This window comes from Plecotus auritus, assembly GCF_963455305.1.
Source record: "Plecotus auritus genome assembly, chromosome: 2".
NCBI lineage: Eukaryota > Metazoa > Chordata > Mammalia > Chiroptera > Vespertilionidae > Plecotus > Plecotus auritus.
In genome coordinates, this window is record NC_137771.1 from 12,228,608 (window position 1) to 12,253,700 (window position 25,093).

General features: G+C 49.2%; 1 protein-coding gene across 2 annotated transcripts in view; it reads left to right on the forward strand.

Annotated features, from left to right (window-relative positions):
* Positions 1-25,093, forward strand: part of VWA5B1 (von Willebrand factor A domain containing 5B1) — a gene marked incomplete at its 3' end in the record, with an annotated part of 52,507 nt that overhangs the window by 25,878 nt on the left and 1,536 nt on the right. The window contains exons 10-21 of one of the 2 annotated variants that reach the window (XM_080655616.1): positions 395-597; positions 1,038-1,152; positions 1,564-1,749; positions 3,124-3,307; positions 4,073-4,263; positions 11,343-11,544; positions 12,035-12,331; positions 16,325-16,462; positions 20,320-20,451; positions 23,277-23,351; positions 23,961-24,030; positions 24,551-24,668. In XM_080655616.1, the coding sequence (XP_080511742.1) occupies positions 395-597; positions 1,038-1,152; positions 1,564-1,749; positions 3,124-3,307; positions 4,073-4,263; positions 11,343-11,544; positions 12,035-12,331; positions 16,325-16,462; positions 20,320-20,451; positions 23,277-23,351; positions 23,961-24,030; positions 24,551-24,668 (1,911 nt within the window). The remainder of the gene's footprint in view (positions 1-394; positions 598-1,037; positions 1,153-1,563; positions 1,750-3,123; positions 3,308-4,072; positions 4,264-11,342; positions 11,545-12,034; positions 12,332-16,324; positions 16,463-20,319; positions 20,452-23,276; positions 23,352-23,960; positions 24,031-24,550; positions 24,669-25,093) is intronic. The other variant, XM_080655617.1, reaches the window with a different exon arrangement.

Sequence of the window (25,093 nt, forward strand, 5' to 3'; positions counted from 1 at the left end):
GAACAGGACTCAACTCTAGTGAGGTTGAACTATTCTCTAGGGCAGCGATTTTCAACTGGTGTGCTGCAAGGATTTCTAAGACATGCAATACCTATCTATTTAGTCGGGGGCACTGACCTCTTTTCCCTTAGATTGTTACACACACAAATGACAGCAGCCAACACATTAGCCATCTCATGTGAATGAATCAAAAGTATACCTTTATTTTTGTTAGATCAGCAACAAATATATTTTTTATGTAATTTTAGTAATTAGTTTATGTTGGGGGGGGGGAGGGAAGGTTGAAAATTGCTGATCTAGGGAAACAAAAGGACTCCTCCTCCAAGAGGCTCAGAGTTTCCGTACCATAGGGTGATCCTGGGAATTATCTCCCCTGCCTGTGCCTTTCCTGCAGGAGACCTTGGCCTTGGCCTGTGAAAACATTCAGAGAATGCGGGCTGACATGGGCGGCACCAACATCCTCTCCCCGCTCAAGTGGGTCATCCGGCAGCCAGTGCACCGAGGCCACCCACGACTTCTCTTCGTGGTCACAGACGGAGCGGTCAACAACACCGGGAAGGTGCTGGAGCTGGTGCGAAACCACGCCTTCTCCACCAGGTGGGCACAAGCTGAAGGTCTAGGACATGGTTATCCTGGGCTGCCCTGGACTGGGGTTTCCAGAACCTGGGCCACGTGGAAAAATGCCAGAAGACGAGGAAAGAACCTTTTAGAGCTTTGCTTCCAAGGTGGTGTGGCTGACCTCAAAGTTTGCCTTTCGCCCTCAAAGTTCAGGGGGATGAGATGCCCACACCTCCGCATCCAGCTCCCAACCAGCAGCCTACGCAAAGGAAGCCCTTCCTGCTGCTTAGACTCTGAGCTGGGGTGGAAGTCATGGGCTTTATGTGTGAATGTAAATGCCCATTTGATGGCCCTCTTCCCCAGCCCTCTGCCTAAAGCTGGGCCAGCTGTGAGAGCGTCCGCCTGGATCATGCTCCCCATCAGGAGACAAAGATGGCAGAGAGGATGGGAAGTAGCAGCCTTTCTCCTCCCCTACCCAGGTGCTATAGCTTTGGAATTGGACCCAACGTCTGCCACAGGCTGGTGAATGGGCTGGCAACCGTGTCCAAGGGCAGTGCTGAGTTCCTGATGGAGGGGGAGCGGCTACAACCCAAGGTAGGTGGAAGGGCCCCAGTCCCTCTGCTGCTGGACCCTCAGTTTAACACATGGGGAAAATGAGGCCCAGGAAAGCAAATCGACTTGCTCAAGATCACTATCTGGTTCATGTTTTTGACACAAACTTTCTGTGTGCCCTAGACTAGTCACCACCCTCCTTTGAGTCTTGGGTTTTCTCATTTATTAAATGATAAGCTTAGAGAAGACAACAGCAAAAGTTTGCTCCAACTCTGACATTGTAGGAGCCTAAGAAGTGGCATGTTCGCTGGTAGGCAAGCCACCCCAAGGCCTCTTGTCACTTCTTCCCTGCTCACACCCCCGCATGGTCATACCCACCTGGGCTTCGTGCATCTGGACATACCCTCCCTGCTCACACATCTCCCCAACCAGTGTTCTGATTCTGCCCAACAGATGGTCAAATCCCTGAAGAAGGCCATGGCCCCAGTCCTGAGCGATGTGACTGTGGAGTGGGTCTTCCCTGAGACCACCGAAGTGCTGGTCTCCCCTGTGAGCACCAGCACCCTCTTCCCTGGGGAACGGCTGGTGGGATACGGCATTGTGTGTGATGCCTCCTTATACATCTCCAATTCCAGATCTGTAAGTATCTTAGAAATGCCAGGGGTCAGTGGGGCCCGGAAACATGCAGGAAAGACTGCTCCTGGCAGGAAGGAACGAATTGGATCTGGGCTTATAGTTGTGAGGTATAGTTGCCAGGCCATGGAACACAATCTACAAATAAGTAATGAAATTAGAAAGGCATAACTTTTCAACCTAGAAATCCCTTCTAAGGATCTAACAGAAATAAAGTGATATAATGGAGTTATGTCCAAGGATTCATGGTAGCATTTTTTGTGATGGCAAAAACTATGGCCACAAATTAATGCTGCTTCTCTCAAAATGTCACTTGATGTTACATGAAGCAGGGAAATATGGTGAAAGACATGATTACAAATGATTTTATAGCAAGAATATGAATTTCTCATCAAATAAACTTAATTATTGAGAGAGGGCAACAATTTGTATGACTGAACTGGTCAATTAGGTTTCTAATTTTCTCTTATAAATTCCAGGACTTCATAAACTTCTTTTTCTAGTCCAAAGGTACTCATACCCTCCCCAGACCTCCCAAACTGTTACTTAGTAGATCGACAATAATAGGTACCATAAGACACTATGGTCTCACATACTTATTTTAATTGAACTGATTTTTTAAGGTAATTTTCTACTCCATTTTTCCTGTTCTACTCTGGCCTCTTTCCTACACCAGGTGATTTATATTTTGATTGTCTGATCAGGCCTGACTTACTGTTGAAGCAATGAAGGTTAACAGCATTTTCTCTTTGTGGGTTTTTTTGTTTTTTTGTTTTTTTTTTATCCTCTGTCATCACCTTTTATTTATCAATGGATGACATGTTGACTTTTTGACTTATAAAACATTAAATGTAAATATAAATACAGCCACAAAGTGAATGCTTAACCATAAAGATGGTAGAATATTGCACAATCAAATGTTTAAAAGAACAGTTGATGTGCAGGATTTCCAAAATGTTTAAAGTGCAAAGTTCAAGATACTGCTAAATATAAAGTAATATCAGTTTTTGTAAAACAAAAATGATCCCCCAAAGCCTTTATGTTTTATATGTATGTGTATACTATGGAAAATGGAATGGGAGGAATAGATGGTTCATTCTGTGCATTTTGTTAACCTATTTGGAGACAGCAGTGGCATTTAGAATCACCTTTTAAAAGTTTTTAATAAAGAATATAATTTAAAATATAAGCAATGTAAGTGATATGAAGTAATTTTCTTTCACCATCTCATAAACAGAAGTCTGCCTAAATTCTCCAAGCTAGCAAGACACTTTTTTATTATTCCAGTTCTAACATGGACTCTCCACTGCTTGCTGCTCTGTGGATGTCCTTCCTGCCATCTAGCCTAATTCCCAACCTTCCTTCTCTCCCTTCCTCCAGGACAAGAGGAGACGATACAGCATGCTGCACTCTCAGGAGTCCAGCAGCTCTGTCTTCTACCATTCACAGGATGAGGGGCCCGGCTCAGACAATGCAAATTGTGCCAAGAGCTTGGGGGAGCCCCTCAACCTGAGGCAAGCCACAGATGCCCGGCCATCCAGCGGCGACCCCACCACCACTCCTGGTAAATCTGCCGCTCTTTGTGCTTCACTCACTTCCCCAGAAGCTATGATTGCTACATTTTACTGAGCACTTACTATGTGCTAACCGCTTTATACAAACAATTGCATTGAATAGTTAGCAGCTGCAGAGGTGGCTACCGCCTATTCTACAGATGAGGAAACTGAGACAGGGAACTTCAGTCACTTGGCTGTGCCCGTGGAACTGGAAAGAGGTCGAGTACAGATAGAGAGAGTAGACCTGTCTGCCTCCAAAGCCACTTTATGGTTTTAGTTTCCACTCAGAGGGTATTTATTGATCACCTACCCGGCTAAGTACTGAGCACAGTGTGAGCAGCAAAGGTGACTCAAACATGGCACCTGTTCTTCAGAAGCTCTCCATCTGGTGAGAGGGATACAATTGGACTTAGTTCTGAGAGGAAGCAGAGTGACATGAGCCACGGGAGGTTCTGGGCAGCAGACATTGCCTGAGCAAAGGTGTGGAGGTGTGCCACCTAGAAAATACATCCACAGTTGGTTACTCAGCCACTATGGAGCACACGGAACCTTGAAAAGGGAACAGAAAGGAGAGTCGCTGGGTGATAGATGAGGGCACGGTTAGGCCGGGTTTTCAATGCCAGGTGAGGTGAGGCACCCAAACGTATTTCAGTAAGTGAGCAGCGGAAAGCTTGAGAAGTTTCCAAGCATGAAAGGGTATGCAAGCCCCTCCCTCTTTGCCCGCTGTCCTCTTCTTGCACTCTGGTGGCTCCCCTATCACCACCCCTGTCCAGGTGTGGGCCTCTCCCAGCGACAGCGGGCATATAGCACCAACCAGATCACCATCCACAAGCCCTCCCCGAGGGCCACCACGGTCAGCGACCCCACGATGGCTGCCAGGAGATACCCGCTGCGGAAAGCCAAGCTGCAGGACCTCATCAACCAGCCCAGCCTAGATGCCCCGCCAAGACAGATTGATTTGCAGGTACCCGGGCGGGGCAGGGTGGAGTTGGGGAGGCCATGGGTAGAGTTGGGGAGGCGAGCTGCGTCTCCTGCTTCAACCGGAAGGATGGAGCCTGTCCACAACTGACTGAGAAGCGAGTCACCTCTTCCTTCATCTGCCTGACCCTCAAGGACCGCTTCCTTACAATGATACCCATTGGCCAATGACATCACCAGTTCTCTGCACACAGCACTTCCCAGTTGTCAAGGAGCCTCCCCATGTACTCTCTCATTTGATTTTATAGCACCCCTGGAAAAGGAAGGGGTGTGGAAATTAAGGGTAAAGGTCACACAGCTTGTCAGGAGATTAAAACCCGGGGCCCACTTCCTGCAAAGCTCTTGCTTCCCTCTCCATCACACACTGAACCTTCCGCAAATACCAAGGATGGTACAGCCACCCAGGGCAGGGATGATATCAGCGCTACAGCCACAGCAGGGCCAGTTGCCCCCTGTCCAGTTAGACCAGTTTCTCGGCCTCAGCACCTTGGACATGATAGTTCTTTGTTGTGGAGCGATTTTGTATAGAAATTGTAAAAATTTGACAGCATCCCTGGCCTCTATCAAATGAATGCCAGTTACACCACCACCCCCAGTGATGACAACTAAAAATGTCTGTAGACATTGCCAAATGTCCCTGGGGGAGGGCGGCAAAATTACCAGTTTGAGAAACACTGTCCTAAATCAAATTGGTGTCTGGTATTATCTGCACGCCTTACCCCATTTTCTCAAGGATGGGCCTTATTGTAGCTTCATCAGGGTGAGTCTGTGGTTCCATAGAAGCAGCCTTTCGTTCCCCGTGCCCACCCACAACCTCCATCCATCCCCACCTCCACAGACACATAAGCCCCTATGCTCCCCAGGGGCAGAGACACTGCCACCTTGTCTCTGAGGTCCTTCTCTGTCCTTAGCCAGGGATGCAATTGGAAAACACTGACCTTGGAATCAGGTAGATTCTGCTCCTTAAACATGTTATTTAACCTCTCTGAGCCCCAATTTCTTCATCTATGAAATGGGGAGAATAGCTTGTGCGGGTGGTTGAGCTAACAGCCATCAACAGATATGTATTGAGAGCCAACTATAAGTGGAGGACTCTTGCAGGCATCGGGTGATAAGAGATCAAATGCCTGGTGCAGCGCCTGGCACACAGTAGGTGTCCTTTAAATGCAGGTCTGATTAGTGAGAGCTCTGAGCAGTGTGTCTTCTCTTCTCTCCTACTTGCTTCTGGCCATCTTTGCTCATCTCTGCCCCATCCCCTGCTTGGCTTCTTCCCCAATCTGATTCTCCCCAACACAACATGTGCACACATGTATACACTCCCTACAGCCTCTGGCTGGATGAAGGGCTGAACCTGAGACTAGTCTACTGCCATGGAAACTGTAGCAGCTTGTTTCTCAATGTGGTGGTGATGGTGGGGCAAAGGTGAGAGGAATCCTAGTCTCTGATGAGGGAGGTGAGGTTAGGGACCCCCGGGGACTCAGCAGCCCTGGCTGGGTACCAGCTTCCACTGAGGCCATCCCAAAAGTGACCAGTCCCAGTCTTCTCCCACACCCTTGTACCACCCCAGGACCTCAGGTCCAGAGGAGACAAGAAGGAGCATCTCAGCCCCTGCCCCAAAGAGCCCCCATCTAATGGGGAGCACAGTCCCTTCCCAATAAATACTTGATAGCGATGAAAAAGACCACCCAGGGGGAAACCAAGATGGCGGCATAGGTAAACACCTAAACTGCTGCCTCGCACAACAGTTTCAAAACTACAACTAAAAGACAAAACGGACATCATCCAGAACCACAGGAAGGCTGGCTGAGTGGAAATTCTACAACTAGAAGGAAAGAGAAAAGCAAACTAAGACTCAGAGGAGCTGCAGGAGGCAGAGGTACTGAGGCGCGCGCGAGCGGAGAGGACTGGCAACTGAGTGCGCGGCTGGCTTTCTCAAGCGGGAGAGAGACAAAAGCTCCCAACTGCGCTGAACTCCAGTTCCGGGCAAGACTCTGGGGACCCAGACTCACATGGGGTGAAACTGGACTGTCAGGAAAGAGAAAAGCACACTGAGACTCAGAGGAACTGTGGAAGGCAGAGGTACCGAGGCATGCACGCAGAGAGGGCGGGCAACTGAGTACACAGCTGGCTTCCTCAAGTGGGTGGGAGACAAAAATTCCCAACTGCACTGAACTCCATTTCCGGGCGAGACTCTGGGGACCCAGACTCATTCGGGGAGAAACTGGACTGTATGGCAGCGGGCAGAACTCGAGGGCGGCTTTCTCTCAGAGGTGCTTGCAATGATTACTACGGGACACTGAGACACAGGGGCCTATTAGGGCAGGGCTGATGGGAAACCAATGCTGTCTGCTCTGTCCTGAGACTCCGTCCCATCCAAGCTGAGCACAGAGGCTTTTGCAGGTCTTGTCTTATAAGGGTGTCTCCAGCACCGAAGTTCTCCCAGCATAGACACAGCTGATCCTCACAGCCAACTGGCCTAGAGGTCAATTCCTCCCAGTGATACCAACAACAATCAAGGCTTAACTACAACAAGACTGTGCACACAGCCCACAAAGGGGTGCACCAAGAGTGTCCACCTCAGGTAACTGGGGAGGCTGAGCCACTGGGCCCTATAGGACACCTAGCACACAAAGCCACTCTATCAACTCAGGGAAGCAACCAAAATGCAGAGACAAAGAAACAGGTCACAAATGAAAGATATGGAGGAAAGCAAACGACTGGATATAGAGTTCAAAACCATGGTTATAAGGTTTTTCAAGAATTTTCTAGAAAAGGCCGATAAATTTAGTGAGACCCTCAAGGATATGAAAAAGGACCAACTAGAAATTAAGCATACACTGACTGAAATAAAAAATATTATACAGAGATCTAATAGCAGACTAGAGGATCGCAAGAATCAAGTCAAAGATTTGAAATACAAAGAAGCAAAAAACACTCAACCGGAAAAGCAAAAAGAAAAAAGAATCCAAAAATATGAAGATAGTGTAAGGAGCCTCTGGGACAACTTCAAGCGTACCAACATCTGAATTATGGGGGTGCCAGAAAAAGAGAGAGAGCAAGATACTGAAAACCTATTTGAAGAAATAATGACCGAAAACTTCCCCCACCTGGTGAAAGAAATAGACTTACAAGTCCAGGAAGCACAGAGAACCCCAAACAAAAGGAATCCAAAGAGGACCACACCAAGACACATCATAATTAAAATGCCAAGAGCAAAAGACAAAGAGAGAATATTAAAAGCAGCAAGAGAAAAACAGTTAGTTACCTACAAGGGAGCACCCATACGACTGTCAACTGATTTCTCAACAGAAACTATGCAGGCCAGAAGGGAGTGGCAAGAAATATTCAAAGTGATGAATAGCAAGAACCTACAACCAAGATCACTCTACCCAGCAAAGCTATCATTCAGAATTGAAGAGCAGATAAATAGCTTCACAGATAAGAAAAAGCTAAAGGAGTTCATCACCACCAAACCAGTATTATATGAAATGCTGAAAGGTATTCTTTAAGAAGAGGAAGAAGAAGAAAAAGGTAAAGATAAAAATTATGAACAACAAATACATATCTATCAACAAGTGAATCTAAAAATCAAGTGAATAAAAAAAATCTGATGAACAGAATAAAATGGTGAATATAATAGAATCAGGGGCATAGAAAGGGAGTGGACTGACAATTCTTGGGGGTAAAGGGGTGTGAGGGTGTGGGAACAGACTGAACAAAAATCATACACCATATGGATGAGGACAGTGTGGCGGGGGGCGGGGGCGGGTAAGGGCAGAGGGTGGGGTGGGAACCGGGTGGAGGGGAGCTATGGGGGAAAAAGAGGAACAATTGTAATAATCTGAATAATAAAGATTTATTAAATTAAAAAATAAAAATAAAATTAGTTAGCTGTTGGCCTAAAAGACTAAGAAACACTTTTTCTCTTTGTTACATCTAGTAAGTGCCCTTGCGCCCTCATCTCCTACCAGGCGATACAAATGTTGCCAGAGACACAAAATTCATTTTTAATTAATTTAATATTCTTTAATTACAAACATACTCAGAGTGTGCAAATCACACCCTCAAACAGTTCAGCTGAGTATAAAGTAAAAAGAAAAGTACCCCAACCCACTTGGTTTTAAGTGTTTCCTTCCAAAAATACTACACACACACACACACACACACACACACACACACATACACACACACACACACACAACATACGTAGATGTTTTAAATAATCACATATACAAACTTCCCTCCAAATTACTTTTCTAATATCTTTTTTTATTGTCTAAAGTTTTACATGTCTTCTTTTTCCCCGATTGACCCCCCCCCAGCCATTCCCCCCTCAGGCAAGCCCCCACCACCCCAGTGTCTGTGTCCATTGGTTATGCTAATATGCATGCATATAAGTCCTTTGGTTGCTCTCTAACCACGCCCCCCCTGCCCTGCCATTTGTCTCTGGATCTATTCTTGTTCATTAAATTATGTTGATCACATATGAGTGAGATCATGTGATATTTATCTTTCTCTGACTGGCTTATTTTGATTAGCATAATGCTCTCCAGTTCCATCCATGCTGTTACAAATGGTAAAAGTTTCTTCTTTTTTACAGCGGCATAGTATTCCATTGTGTAGATGTACCACAGTTTTTAATCCACTCATCTGCTGATGGGCACTTAGGTTGTTTCCGAATATTAGCTACTGTAAATTGTGCTGCTATGAACATAGGGGTACATATATCCTTTCTGATTGGTGATTCTGGTTTCTTGGGATATAGTCCTAGAAGTGGGATTACTGGGTCAAATGGGAGTTCCATTTTTAACTTTTTGAGGAAACTTCATACTGTTCTCCACAGTGGCTGCACCAGTCTGCATTCCCACCAGCAGTGCATGAGGGTTCCTTTTTTCTCCGCATCCTCACCAACACTTGTCATTTGTTGATATGTTGATGAAAGCCATTCTGACAGGTGTGAGATGGTATCTCATTGTTGTTTTGATTTGCATCTCTTGGATGATTAGTGATTTTGAGTATGTTTTCATATGTCTCTCAGCCTTCTGTATGTCCTCTTTCAAAAAGTGTCTATTTAGGTCCTTTGCCCATTTTTTGATTGGATCCTTTATCTTCCTTTTGTTAAGTTGTATGAGTTCCTGGTAAATTTTGGAGATTAAACCCTTATCTGAAATATCATTGGCAAATATGTTCTCCCATGCAGTGGGCCTTATTGTTGTTTTGTTGGTGGTCTCTTTTGCTGTGCAGAAGCTTTTTATTTTGATGTAGTCCCATTTGTTTATTTTCTCCTTAGTCTCCATTGCCCTAGGAGCTGTGTCGGTAAAGATATTGCTACAACATGTCTGCTATTTTGCTGCCTATGGAGTCTTGTAGGGTTTTTATGGTTTCTCATCTTACATTTAAGTCCTTTAGCCATTTTGAGTTTGTTTTTGTGTATGATGTAAGTTGGTGGTCTGGTTTCATTTTTTTCTAATATCTTCTTAATTCACTTTTATATATACAGTAAAATTACTCTTTTTGGTGTATGAGTTCTGACAATTGAATAGTCATGTAACCATTTCCATGATCAGAATACAGAAGAGTTGCAAATTTTTTAATGTTTCCTCTTAGACATCTTCCCAAATTAGTTTTTAAGAAATTGCCTGTTTTATTGCAGTGCTGTGTGGCGTTCCAACACATGGACGTACCATAACTTATTTGCCGATCTTATTAAAGTACATTCAGATAGTTTCCAGATATTCACAAAATCTTTTTTTTAACAAACTATACTGCAACAAAGATACAGTACATGTACATAGATATTTGCAACCTTGTGTATTTCCACGCGATTCAATTCCTAAAGGTGGAGTCGCTGGGTCCAGGGAGCATGGGCCTTGTTAATGTTGACAGCTAGCCCGGGGCTGCATCGTTCTGCACAAGTACATGTCATGCGCACTCCCACCAACCGTCCATGGGGGACCCCCATCTCCCCATTGACCACATTGCGTGTCACCAGACTTTACATATTTTCTAGTCTGGAAAATGGGGGAAATCATAATTCATTTCATTTCATTTTTTTATCCTCACCCAAGGATATATTGTTATTGGTTTAAGAAAGGGAGAGAAACGTCCATGTGAGAGAGAAACATTGATCCGTTACCCCCATATGCACCCCAACTGGAGATCGAACCCATAACCTAGGTATGTGCCCTGACTGGGAATCGAACCCTTGAATGATGCTCCAACCAACTGAGCCACCTGGCCAGGACTAATTCATTTTCATTTAGAGCAACACTCAAGAAGCTGGGCATGTTTTCATGGGTTTACTGGATACTTTTTCTGTAAACTGGCTGTAAATGCCCTTAATCCAGTATTTTATCGAGTGTCTCTCCACCCCCACCAGTGATTTATAAGAGAATTTTCTTGAAAATGAGCTTTGTCATGCATGTTGCAAATATATTTCCCAGTTTACCCCTTGCCTTTTGATGTTTTCTTTTTGTAGCAGCACAAGAATAGACAGATTAAGTCCACAAAACAGAACAGAAAGAATACCCAATGTGCATGAGAGCTTTGTCAGCATAGAAGTGGTGAACGGATAAGCCCTGGAGACTCCATAAATGAACCGTATTCAATAAACGGTGCTAGGATTCAAAACACCAATGAAAAGGCTGGTTCCCATTTCCTTACACGAAAATAAATTCCATGTGAATCAAAGATTTAAGCAAACAAACAAATACCACAAAAATTCTACAGAAATTTTTTTTTTTTTTTAGTGGGAAAGACCTTTTAAACATGACCTATGAGAAGACATAAGGAAAGGGTTAATTTTAAACACACACAAACGTTTTAAACTTCATGGCAAAAATAAGTGAGTGTAGATTATCTACGGTATGTGATTTTCCATGGTCTTCCGGGGTTTGGACTTCATCCATGGTTTGGGATCATTCATGTTGACATTTCTCATGGGTAGTGGAGAGTAAGTCGTTTGTCCTTGGGTGCTCCAGGGGGAGCTGGGATGCCCCTGGAAAGAGCTGTGGCTGGGGTGGCGGGGAGGGGCCCAGCCTCCTCATCTTCCTCTTGCCTTCCCAGCCCTTCCTGAACAGTGGCTGGGACCTGTGCCAGGGCCCCAAACTCCGGGGCCCAGGGGCCCGCAGGCCCTCTCTGCTGCCCCAAGGCTGCCAGCCCTTCGTGCCCTCTGACCAGGAGACCCAGGCCTGGAGCCCCATCAGGGAGCTGGATCTTGGGTACAGCCTGAAGCCTGTCTCAGACAGCCTCAGCCCCGGGGACCTGGGTAAGTGTCCTCAGGGTCCCGGGCCTGACTGGGAACAGGGAGGACTCCTTGGCTAGGCCTGACTTCCGATGACAGGCCCACAGGACAGATGCCTGTGCCCTTTGGGGGCTGGGGGGAGTCTGCTGTGGCCCCTTCTCTCCCTGAGGACCTCACCAACCCCACTATTTCCCAGTCAACCTGGCCCTTGGGCTGCCTGTCCCCCACCACGCGTCCTCCCTGCGTTACATTCTCCCAGAGGAGTGCCTCACCCCATCCTACCTGACCCCCCAGGTCCTGGGTTCCTGGGAGGTGGGTCTGCCCCACTCTTGGGGACAAGCCCATGCCACCCCACCTGTTCTAAGAAAGGAGTTTCGAGATCCCTGGGAGTGGGGGTGGGGTACTGTACTGTATTTGCTTAGGGGTGTTTGTGCCCTGGAAATGGATGATATCCCCTCGGGGGCTGGCTCTCTGTCCCCCAGTTCAGAGCACTGTCTTGTCCCTCCGCCCACAGAGCAGTTCCATCAACCCTCCTCCTTAGAGTCCCAGACCTCCCCGGCCTGGGAGCCTCAGGCCAGTACCGGCAGGCTAGCCACCCCAGACCCCGTGCTGGGCAAGGCCGTGGTCAAGGGCCTGCGCGACAGCCAGCGTTTACAATGGGAGGTGAGCTTTGAGCTGGAGCCCCCGGGCCACGAGCCGGACAGCGCGCGCGACGCGGACCTTTGGAGGGAGACCTTCCACCACCTGGCGGCCCGCGCCATCATCCGCGACTTCGAGCAGCTGGCGGAGCGCGAGGGCGACATAGAGCAAGGTGAGCGCCCTCCTCCTAGCCTCCGAGCCCCGCCCCCCCCCACAAGCCCCGCCCAATACCCCGCCCACTAACCCCACCCCCATGATCTGCTCACCTCCCCGGCTCCAGCGTGTCCCTTCTCCCCACAGACCTGCCACCGCCCAATGCTCCAACTCCCCAAAGCATCGCTGCTTCCAGGTGCTTCCTCACCCCCAGCACGTGTGCGAACACACACACACACACACATACACACACACACACACACCAGGGCTCCATCCCCTCCAGTATCTGCCCCCATCCCCCTGCCTCCAGGAGCCTGTCTCCTCCCACCAGCCCTGGGCTCCTCCAGCCCTCACCCTATAATCTGTCCTCTCCTCTCCTCCCTCCGTGCCCTCTGCTACTGGTCCCCCACCCCTCCTCACTCCCAACCTTCTCCCCACAGCGCCCTCTAAGACAGAACAATGGGGACAGCCCTATTCCACCTGCTCCGCTCCTCTGGGACCACACCTACCTTCCCACAGAACCCACTAGACCAGCGGTTCCTAACCTTTTTTTGGCCATGCCCCGCCTAAGCATCTCTAAAATCCTGATGCCCCCCCCCCCCCCCCGCATGACATATAATTCTTATTATTCAAAAAGTGAACTCCTATTCATGTGGAGGAAGCCTAAAAGGCCATTAACTTGGTCTAAACAAGCTTCCAAAGAACATGGCATCCATGAAAGAGAAAAATAAAAGACTGAAAGGACGGTTGAAGTACTGAGGAAGAAATCACTAAGAAATTGTTAAAAATAATAATATGAAGTGATATGAAAAAATAGCAAAGTTTCAAAACATATAATAAAGAACTGAAATGCATAAACATGTCACAATATATACTTATATACCGTATATGAGGCCCCTAGAACCATAAGAAATGCAAAAAATTCAGTTAATAACTCATTCTCGAATTGCCCCCCTTACAAAACAAATTGCCCCCCTGTGGAGTGTGTGTCCCACGTTGGGAACCACTGCCCTAGACCTACTCGGCCAACTCACTCACTCATCAAGGCCCCTTACTGAACTCGGATCTGGGGGGAGGGGGGGCAGCCTTGGGGCTGAGCACAGTGACCAGGGCATCCCTGCCCTTACCAATGCTGACACACACTAGCAGGAGAGGCAGCATTAATCAAACAAGTATAAAAACAATTAATTGACCGCATTTGTCCTAAGTGCTATTAAGAAGAAATACAGGGATACAAGAGATTGTATAACAAGGGTGGTGGGGGAGCTCATTCAGCTCAGGAATGGGGGCAGACTTTTATTAAAAAGTGAGTTCTGGATGCTGATGGAGTCCACTTTGAAGACTAGACAGATAGAGATATAAATAGAAAATATTTCTATTATTTGTTACTCGAGGCCCGGTGCACAAAATTCATGCATGGGGTGGGGGGGGGGGCGGTGTCCCTCAGCCCAGCCTGCACCCTCTCCAATCTGGGACCCCTCGAGGGATGTCCGACTGCCCATTTAGGCCCGATCCTACTGGGATCGGGCCTAAACGGGCAGTTGGATATCCCTCTCACAATCCAGGACTGCTGGCTCCCAACTGCTCGCCTGCCTGCCTTCCTGATTGCCCCTAACCGCTTCTGCCTGCCAGCCTGATCACCCCCTAACCACTCCCCTGCCAGCCTGATTGATGCCTAACTGCTCCCCTGCCAGCCTGTTTGCCCCTAACTGCCCTCCCCTGCAGGCATGGTCACCCCTAACTGCCCTCCCCTGCAGGCCTGGTCCCCCCCAACTGCTCTCCCCTGCAGGCCTGGGTTCCCCCCAACTGCCCTTCCCTGCAGGCCCGGTTGCCCCCAACTTCCCTCCTCTGCCGGCCTGGTCACCCCTAACTGCCCTCCCCTGCAGGCTTGATTGCCCCCAACTGCCCTCCTTTGCAGGCCTGGTCCCTCCCAACTCCCCTCCCCTGCTGGCCTGATTGCCCACAACTGCCCTCCCTTGCAGACCTGGTCCCTCCCAACTGCCCTCCCCTGCTGGCCATCTTGTGGTGGCCATCTTGTGTGTTGGAGTGATGGTCAATTTGCATATTATTCTTTTATTAGATAGGAGGATTAGATAGGATATAGGCCTGGTGCACAGGTGGGGGCCGACTGGTTTGCCCTGAAGGGTGTCCCGGATCAGGGTGGGGGTTCCCTTGGGGTGTGGGGCGGCCTGGACAAGGGGCCTGTGGTGGTTTGCAGGCCAGCCATGCCCCCTGGCGACCCAAGCGGAGGCTCTGGTATCTGGGATTTATTTATCTTCTATAATTGAAACTTTGTAGCCTTAAGCGGAGGCCAAGGCAGGCCAGGGCAGGCGGAAAGCCTGGTTTCCTCCATTGCCAGGGAAACCCAAGCCTCCTGCTCGCTCTGTGACCGCAGCCATCTTGGTTGGGTTAATTTGCATACTCGCTCCTGATTGGCTGGTGGGCGTGGCTTGTGGGTGTAGCAGAAGTAAGTCAATTTGCATATTATTCTTTTATTAGATAGGCTAGTTTATGCTTTAGTTACATAATATGATTTATATTTTATATTATTTGTAAATACTTCAGAAATAACAGGAGTAAAACCATTGAATCACTGAAGTAGTCATTAGTAAAAACTTATTGCACACACACGGAAAAGACAGTTCGCAAATCAAGAGCACCCAAACCAACACATGGAATGAAGCTCAGGGGAATCTATACTAATAAAAGGGTAATATGCTAATTAGACTGGGAGACCTTCTGGACATCCTTCCAGACAAAGCCATGGTGGCAGAGCCGAGGCAGAGGCAGTTAGGGGTGATCAGGCCAGGAGGGGAGGGCAGTTGGGGGTGATCAGGCCAGCGGGGGGGGGGCAGTTGGGGGTGAGTAGGCTGGCAGGCAGAGTGGTTAGAGGCAATCAGGCAGGCAGGCAGGTGAGCGGTTAGGAGCCAGTGGTCCCGGATTGAGAGAGGGATGTCCGACTGCCAGTTTAGACCCAATCACAGTCAGACATCCCCTGAGGGGTCCCAGATTGGAGAAGGTTGCAGGCCAGGCTGAGGGACACCCCCCCCCCATGCATGAATTTTGTGCACCGGGCCACTAGTATTATCATAAAGCAGCTTATAGAGTGAGGAAGCAGTGACAGTTAATTCTTTATGGTGATTGGTTATAAAGTTGGAATTTTCACCAGTTACCTTACATTAACCTTGGGAAACAGTTCAAGTCTCAGACGCACAAGCAAGAAATGACCCAGGTCACGTTAGTCTTGCAAAATGAGCTAAATTAAACTTTGTTTGTATAATGAAACTGGTTTTGTCTGCTCAGGGAATTTTCAAGGCTGATCTCTGTTTGGTTTTTATTTTAACATTATATAATGTGTTATATTTTCCCCATGAGCACTTCACCTTACAGTTTACAAAACGTGTCCCTTCTGCATGTCCTTGGCTCCTCACACAGCCTTTTGGAGGTGGCAAGCCACAGAGACTGCTAACTTGCTGAGTGGAAAGAGCTTGGGCTTCGGGAACAGACCACCACTAAGTCCTGATCTCAATCCATCACTACCTCGCTGTGTGACCCTGTGCTTGCCGCTCTCCCTCTCTGGTTTCCAACCTTCTCTGCAAAATTGTCCAAAGGGCCAGACCAGTGGCCCCCACTCAGCCAGGATGCTATGAAGTCCTGCAGCAAGACTCATCAGACAGCTACGAACTGAACATAGGAAATGCAGACAACACAGATAGCTTTGATTGTTTTTTAATAACACTAGTTATTTAATGGTAGTAACTGTCTTTTTTATTCTTAGATGTCTTACCTCTTTTACATTAAAACGCCCTTATTTTATGAAGTGATAATGGAGGATAACAATCTCGGGGGGTTTTATGTTCTTCATCGGCAAGTTGAAAACCCCTTGATTTGAAGGGCTTATTTCCTCCTAAAGATGGGACCACTGGTCTAGCCTTCCCTCTGGCTTCCTGACATTCCGTGTGGGAGAGAACATTCTGGGTCCACAGAGTGACCCCCGCTTCTCCCTCCGCAGGGTCCAGCCGCCGCTTCCAGGTGAACGCCGTGCACACCAGCAAGGCCTGCAACATCATCAGCAAGTACACCGCCTACGTGCCTGTGGACGTGAGCCAGAGGCTGTACCTGCCCACTGTGGTGGCCTACCCCAGCTCCGGTAAGGCAAGGGGGTGGCCAGGCAGCCCCCGGGGGCTGGAGGAAGTGGCTGGGATCTAAAGGGGCAGAGCGGCAGGGTGGGGTGCACAGAAGGACCTAAAAGCATAAAGACCCCAAAAGCAGATGGTGTAGCCACCACGAGGCACAGAGCCTGTGAAACCATCCCACTCCCTTATTGCCACCAAAGAAGCATGGCTTCACTGAATTTTCCCAGTTAGGACAATGATATGTGCTCACTGTAGAAAATTCCAAAATGTAGAAAGTCAGAAAATAAATAAAAGTGACTAGAAGTGACAGTCATCCAGAGATGAGTTCTGATTACCTCCTTGGTGACCACCCTTCCAGACTTCTCTCTATGGATATCTCCATAGAGAAGTAAAAAGAAACATAATTTTGCATGAATTGGATCATATCAATGTGTGCTGTACCTTACGAAATATGGGTGTGAAGGTGAATCAGTGTTTCCTGCTGCGGAAAGATACTAATCATAATAGTCAATTTGACAGGGATGGATGGGTATATAGATATGGGATGGATGGATATATGGATATGTATATACTAGTGGCCTGGTGCACGAAATTCGTGCATGGGGGAGGGGTGTCCCTGAGCCTGGCCTGCACCCTCTCCAATCTGGGACCTCTCAGGGGATGTCCGACTGCCAGTTTAGGCCCAATCCCACAGTCGGACATCCTTCTCGCAATCTGGGACCGCTGGCTCCTAACCACTCACCTGCCTGCCGGCCTGCTTATCCCCAACTGTCCCCTTCGCCCCCCCGCTGGCCTTCTCGTCCCCAACTGCCCACCTTGCCAGCCTGATCACCACCAACTGCCCCTGCTGCTGGCCTGTTCGCCCCCAACTGCCCTCCCCTCCTGACCTGATCGCCCCTAACTGCCTTTGCCTCAGCCCATGGCTTTGTCCAGAAGGACATCCGGAAGGTCTCTCAGAAGGCCTCCCAGTCTAATTAGCATATTACCTTTTTATTAGAATAGATAGAGGCCTGGTGCACAGGAGGGGGCTGGCTGGTCTGCCCTGAAGGGGGTCCCAGATCAGGGTGGGGGTCCCCTTGGGGGGCGGGGCCAGCCTGGGCAAGGAGGCCTGGGGCAGTTTGCAGGTTGGCCACGCCTCCATGAGGGTGGGGGGTCCTTGCTGGGGGGCGTGGCTGGACTGGGCGAGGGGCTGATGGCTGTTTGCAGGCTGGCCACACCCCCATGGGGTGAGGGTTCCCACTGGGGAGCGTGGCCAACCTGGGTAAGGGGCTGAGGGCTGTTTTCAGGCTGGCGACACCCCCTTCAGGGTGAGGGTCTCCGATGGTGGGCATGACCAGCCTGGGTGAGGGGCTGATGGCCATTTGCAAGCTGGCCATACCCCCATTGGGGTGAGGGTCCCCGCTGGGGGGCGTGACTGGCCTGGGTGAGGGGCTGAGGACCATTTGGGGACAGTTTGCAGGCCGGCCAAGCCCCCAGCTTTGTCCGGAAGGATATCCGGAAGGTCTCCAGAAAGTCTCCCGGTCTAATTAGCATATTACTCTTTTATTAGTATAGATAATCATTTAATCCTCAGACCAATTCTGCAAGGTAGATACTATTACCCCCATTTTAAAGGTGGGGAAACAGAGGCAGAGGGGGTTAAGTAACTTGTCCAAGGTCACACAGCAGTAAGGAGCTGTGCCGCGCCAGCATAGCCAAGGGTTTGGCGAGCCTGAGGGAGGGCAGGTGAAGGATGAAGAAAAGACAGACAAAGAGAATAAGCTGGGTCTAGGTGGATCTTCTGTGCGTGACTGAGACCACAGAACAGATCCAGACTGCAAGCTGATGCTTTATTTTATAGTCAGAGGTAAACAAGGTAATTTACAATGTTCTTGTAAGTTTCACTTGTTTTGGCAGCACTTACTGCACCTCCCACAGCCCATTAGCTACCCAGGAAAGATCTAGGGAGCAGTCACAAGATCAAGCTTAATTATGCTAACAGGGCTGTGCCCTCTAAGCTGGGACTTGTTTGCCGCTTTGCCAGCAGGTCAGTCCGAAGCTTAACCCTATAACCACTCCCTACAAGGGGCAGAGACAGGCTTTGAACCCCAGGGATCTGGCTCCAGAGTCTCTGCTCACCCAGCTCCTCTCCAACTTCCTCTTAAGGTTTTTCAGAACCTACTGAATCAGCCCCTCATTATTAGACCTTCCATTTATTCCCTTTTTGATTATTGTAAATGATGCTGCAAAGAACATCTTTGTGCACCTGTCTGGTTATCTGTTCAGGGTTAATTAACTCTCCGAAGTCAGATTGCATATCAAGATTGCCCATTTAAAACTGTGCTGGATGTTACCAAACCGGCCCAGCCCCAAAAGTTATTCCGATGCCCACCCTCACCAACACTAACTGCTGTTTATCTTTCTAAACCCTGCCAGTCTGATAGTGAGGAAAGACTCTCTTGGGGGAATTTCTTTAGTTTTTAGTTTTTGTGGGAGATGCTTTTCACATGTTTGTGAACTATGTGTTCTTTTCATCTCCTGGATTACTTCTTCCTGTCCTTTGTGGGTTTCTTTTTTTTTTTTTTTTTTTTAGCATACCTCCTGAAAGAATTGTGTTTGGAAACAAAATGTGCCTTTCCTCATTGCTCCTGTGCCCTGCACCCCTTTCATTTATAGTCATTGTTCTCAGTTCAGGCTCTGGCCAGCAGCCAGGCTGTTGCTCCACTAGCCATTCTTATTCACTGGGCCTTGTCATTCTGAATGACATGCTTATTCAAGATGTCTGTCCCTCCCACCCATCTCTGACCATCCTCCTGGCATCTGTAGCCACAGTCTGGGAGGTATGGGGACCATCCCGCCATCCCCAAAGGTCTGATCAGCACTTCCCAAAGTGTGATCCAGGGAACTAGAACCCTAGTTCCCCATGCCATCAATGGCCATTCAGCACAAAAATAGGAAATACCAGCCCTGGCCAGTGTGGCCCAGTTGGTTGGACATTATCCCATGCACCGAAAGGTTGCCAGTTTGAGTCCCAGTCTGGGCACATGCCCAGGTTGTGGGCTCAAACCCCAGTAGGGTTTTGCTCTCACATTGATGTTTCACTCTCTCCTTCTGCCTTCCTCTCTCTCTATAAATCAATTTTAAAAATTTTTAATAAAAAATACCAGATCAGGAAGAAACTGAACTAAATACCAGTTCAGGAAACACTGAACTAAATAAAGCTCAAAAGCTTTCTTCACAGCAAAGCCTCTTGCAGCCTTTGGGATGTTAATATACATCAGGAGGCTCAGAGAATGGACCATAGTATGCAGCTTCTTCAAAATGCATTGCCCAATAGAACTCTTAGTTTTTTTTTAAAGAATAGCTTATGGACTAGTGTTCTCATAGAGTGGGTTCCCCAAAACACACTTGGGTGGTATAGCTTCATCTCTCTTCCATCCATCCCCCATTGGTGATGCCCTGGGACTGCAGGGACCTGCCTGTGGCAGGGGGCATGGGACCTGGGTCTCTGAGACAGCAAACTGGGAATGAAAGGAAATGGGGTGTTCATGAGAAAACCAGCCTTTAGACTAACTAGAAAACATTGCTGCTTTCTGAACATTATCTCTCGGCAGTAGTATTTACCTAGCAAGGTCGGTATTATTATCCCCATTTTCCAGATCTGGAAATTGAGGCTCAGAGTGGTTAGCACCCCATCTAGCTACTAAAAGATGGGGTTGGGGTTCAAACCCAGGTCATTCTGGCTCCAAGCTCATGGTCTCACCTTGTACAATGCCTCCCTGTCTTTGGATAATTGACAGACTAAAGCCAGAATCCTTCCTGCCAGCTTGGGAAGGAGGCAAAGGACTGGCACAATTGCACCCACCTGACCCCTTCTCCTGTCCTCACGAAGGTGCTGCACTGCGGATGGCCAGCTCTCGGGCCCTGAACCAACAGTGGAAAGGCAGCTCTGCTGGCTTCAGTCAGTCCCAGACCATGCTCAGGGAAAACGCGGCAGCAGGACCTGGCAAATTTCAGAACCTGAGTAAGAGCCACCTGGGGCGGGTTCTGGATCCTGAGCTCCTGAGTCATGGCATCCTCATGCCCAAGACCCTGAGGCCTCACTCTGAGGCTGCACTTCGGGCCCTTGCAGGACCAGGGTGAGGCCAGGCCTCCCAGGCTCTCTGAGGCCTGAGATGGGCAGAGGGGTGCAGTATGGCCCAAGCATGCTGCCTTAACACAGCATTGCTGAGAGAGCCGCTCGGAGCCAGAGAGCAGCATGGACTCCCTGCCCGCGTGCCCACACCATCCCTTCACCTCTCCCCTCTGAAGGTCCGCCAACCCCGGTTGACTATTCCCTGCCTTCAACCTCTGAGTCCTCCCAGGCATCAAATGCCAGAAAACCTGACAAATAAGGGCAAGTGGGGAGCAAAGAGGCAGGTCCATCTGCTTGGGTCCTACCATCTACCTCGTTCAGGATTCCCAAAAGCTTCCTTCCCACCTTCACCTGATTGCATTGTGCCTGCAGCTTGGTCCTTGAAGATCCATGATTTGGCCTTTTTGCGACTTTACTCATTCACAGGAAGCTTCAACTCTCTGTGTCCTGAATGTCTGCATGTCTTCCTGTCCCTCTAAAGACAGCCTAACGGCTGCCCTAGTCCTAACCCCTTTCTTCACGCCCTCGGGTGTGCCGCGAAGACCTCCTGCTCTGTGCACAGGGAGAAGGACAGTGGAGGGCCCGCCTGGCCACAAGCCTGGACACCCAGATCATAATTTATTTTAACCTGAGGGTTAGAAAGTTCTCACAGACATTGGTGGGTTAAGAAGGGAACAGTGGGCCCTGACCGGTTTGGCTCAGTGGAAAGAGCGTCGGCCTGCGGACTCAAGGGTCCCAGGTTCGATTCCGGTCAAGGGCATGTACCTTGGTTGTGGGCACATCCTCAGTAGGGGGTGTGCAGGAGGCAGCTGATTGATGTTTCTCTCTCATCGATGTTTCTAACTCTCTCTACCTCTCCCTTCCTCTCTGTAAAAAAAATCAATAAAATATATTTTAAAAAAAAAAAAAATTTTAAAAAAAAAAAAGAAGGGAACAGTGGGTGAGGGGGCAGAGGAGCTCTTTAGAATTAAAGACTTTCTGCCAACTCTGGTTCCTTCAGAGCCTCCAAAACAAGGAACCTGCTCTTCCCTGAGCCATGCTGAGCCTCCAGTCTAAAGGAAATGTCTTTCTTCCTCCATAGTGGTGGCCCATGACTTCCAACAAAATCACAACGCCCTTCTCTTCTTTTCTTTTTTTAAAACATTTTTTATTATTATTTCAGAGAGGAAGGGAGAGGCAGAGAGAGATAGAAACATCAGTGATGACTTGAGAGAATCATCCATCGACTGCCTCCCGCACACCCTACACTGGGGATTGAGCCCACAACCCAGTCATGTGCCCTGTCCTGGAATTGAACTGTGACCTCCTGGTTCACAGGTCAATGCTCAACCACTGGGCCACGCCAGCTGAGTGAAAATCCCTTCTTTTCAATTGTCCTCTGATTCAGATCCAAGTGTCTATGATTTCTAGGCTGTTCCTCTATCCCAAGCACTTTCCGTCCCCAAGGGTAACAATCGCTGACACGTACTGAGAGTTTCCTGTGTGCTGGGCACTGTCCCAATTATCCATGGCTCCTCATAATCATCTGAGTTGGTTTCTTTTATTGTCCCCATTAAGAGATGAGAAAACTGAGGCTCAGAGAGATTAAGTGACTTACTCAAGACCACACAGCTGATATAAGGTAGAGCCAAGACTTGAACTCCGGCATTGTCTGGCCCCAGAACCCAGGAGTTTAACCACCAGGCTAATTGCCTCCTGGTTGCCTCAGTCACTAGTTCACTCCCATGCTGCCCCACTCCACCTGAGCACCCAGTGATAAACAGAGCTCCTTGGCCCTCATGGAGTCCTGACAGTCTCATAAGGGACCAGAGGCTCTGATGAACATATTTGTGCATGAAGCTTTTTCCATAATTTGGTTTATTCTTTTATAGTATACGAGAGGCCCAAATTCGTGCAAGGGGCTCATCCCTCGCAGCCCTGGCTGCCTCGGCTGGCTCTCGCAGCCCTGGCTGGCCCTCGCAGCCCCTCGCAGCCTCAGCAGCCCCTCACAGCCCCAGCTTCATCCGGAAGGTCGTCCAGACGGTCGTTCTGCTGTTTGGTCTAATTAGCACGTTAGCTCTTTATTATATAGGATTGCCCATCACTCTCCATCTCTTGAAATAATGATCCTAAGAATAACCACCGTGATTACACATTTTGAACAAACTATTTATAATTTTTACAGATGGAGAAACTGAGGCTCAGAGCCATGTTCTAGTGCCTCCTGGCATGAGATCCTCCTCAATGAGACATAGGCCTGGTGCTTCATGCCTTCTTCTCCCCAAACCCCCAACTCCCACCCTCAGCCCCTGACCTGCTCCTGCTTCCCTGATGGGTCTGTAGCTCAGGATTTTATTGAGCACTTACTACGAGCCAAGCACTAAGCACTATATGTGTATTATCTCACGGAATCCTTATAATACTGTGGGACAGACACTATTACCCCTAGTTTGCAATCAAAACTTATGAAGGAAGTCCCTTTGCCAGGATCACACAGCTAGTCAATGGGGGAGTTGGGATTGGAACCCAGGCATTCTGACTCTTATGGCAGAGCAATGGTGGTACCTTGAAGACAAAGGCCCATCCAACTAGGGATGGAACACTTAACCTTGCTCTCCAGCCCACCCCCAGGTTCTGTGAATTCAGCCATCACTCTCCTGGCAGCGGGGGGAGGGAGGGAGAGGAGAAAGGGAGAGCCACGGGGCTCAGGCCTCACTGGCTTCCCTCTGTTGCAGATGGGGAGGAAAGCCCCGCTGTGCCCTCCAGCAACGCCACATCCCCCGGCGGTGAGAAGTACGCTGCTTCTGAGGGTATGTGGACCATCACCCGGCTCTCCCCTTAATGAAGATAGTGATCGTGGTTGAACCTCGGGCCAAGAGAGTGTCTTAGCCCAACAAAGTCCTCAGTGGCTCATTTATTCCTCAGTGCAACCCTATGTGAGATAAATAGGAATATCCCCAACTTAAAGGCTAGGAAACTGAGACTCAGAGAAGTAAAGTGACTTGCCCAAGGTCACATAGCCAGTCAGCGATGAAGCCAGGCCTAGCGGACCATTCCACCACCTCACTCTGCCTAGAATCCTCTAGCAATGAGCCAGGGAAGGAAAATCAATGTCCCCATCCAGGGGCAAGAGGGTTTCACATGAGGCTGTCATTGCCCCAACAGGGAACCTTCCAGAAGATGCCAGGGGCCACCAGCCAAGGGCACTTGGAGGCCTGTTTCTCACACATGGGCCCAAATATTCCACCCCTCCCCATACCAACTGGGTCATAAACAGAAAGCAGCCTAACGTTCACCTAGATCCCTAGGGACGCAGGCAAGCCCCTGCCCCTCTCTGGGCCTCAGTTCCCCCCACTGGGCAGTGAGCGGTTGGACAGGGTCCTCTGTCAGGCAACAACTATCACTGTGTGGCTCTCCAGGTCCCCTGCACGGTCTGGCCACCAACACCCTTTCTTCCTTGAAGTCCTCTGAAACCCTGTTTGGAACCAGGTACGTGGGATTTCCATGGGGGTACACTCTCCCACCACCCGTCTTCCAGGGGCTCTCCGTGGCTGGAAGGCCAAAGGCAGGCGCAGTCTAACATTTAGACAAAAATGAACAATCCAAACCGTGCCAAGAAGGCCCCATCCAGGATATCACTGTCCTCCAAGTATCCCACTGCAGCAAACCCCACCTTTGTGGTTCATCTCCCACAATGGGGTCTCTTTGCAAGTGCAACCCCCTGGGAGGGCCAGCCTGAGACGCACTGAGCGCTGGGCTAAAAGACAGTCCTAAAAGCGAATAGCCTAGTCCTCATCCAGGTTGTTACTCACTCACTGAGGGCCTCAGGGGAAATGCACCCCCCAGGCCTCAGTTTCCCCAGCTGTCAAATGAGGAGATTGGAGGAAGCCACCTATCAGATCCCTTCTGGCCTGACTTTCAGAGGCTGCTGAGTGAGCGCTGGGGGTGGGATGACCAGGGACACCAGCCGGGTGGCTGTAGCCACTCTTCCCTGGCTCCACCCACACAGGCTGACTCTCAAAAAGTCCAGGCTGCTGACGAAAGCAGCCAGGGGCTTCCTGGGCAAGCCGCTGACCAAGACTCCAGAGTCAACGCCGGGGAGCCAGAGCTTCGACTACGTCCCACTGGTGAGTGCCCCAGACGCCGGCTGCTCCACAGAGGGGCCTTCCCAGGAGTCCCCTTCCAGACCTCCCCCTCACAAGGGAAGAAAACCCAGGCCTCGCACCCACGTAGTCAGCAGGGCAGAGGGGTCTGCATGAGACCCCCACCCAGGGTCTAGGAGTGTTGCTAAAAGCTAGCGGCAGCATCATCTTTGCAATCTGCTGCCTTTTGAAAAATTCCCGGGAATTGTACATTCTGCCCCACCATCTACATGTGTCTGTTTTTCAATGCATAAACGTAAGCCTTGAGAGGCCGCTCAGGGGAGTAAAATTCACACCCCACGGACATGCACTGTTGTTTGGCAAGCGGCTTTGCAGACACCCCAGCACGCTGTGGCAGCGTGGGAAGCCCAGGTGTGGAGTGGACAGCTCTGAATTGAGGAGCAAGGGAG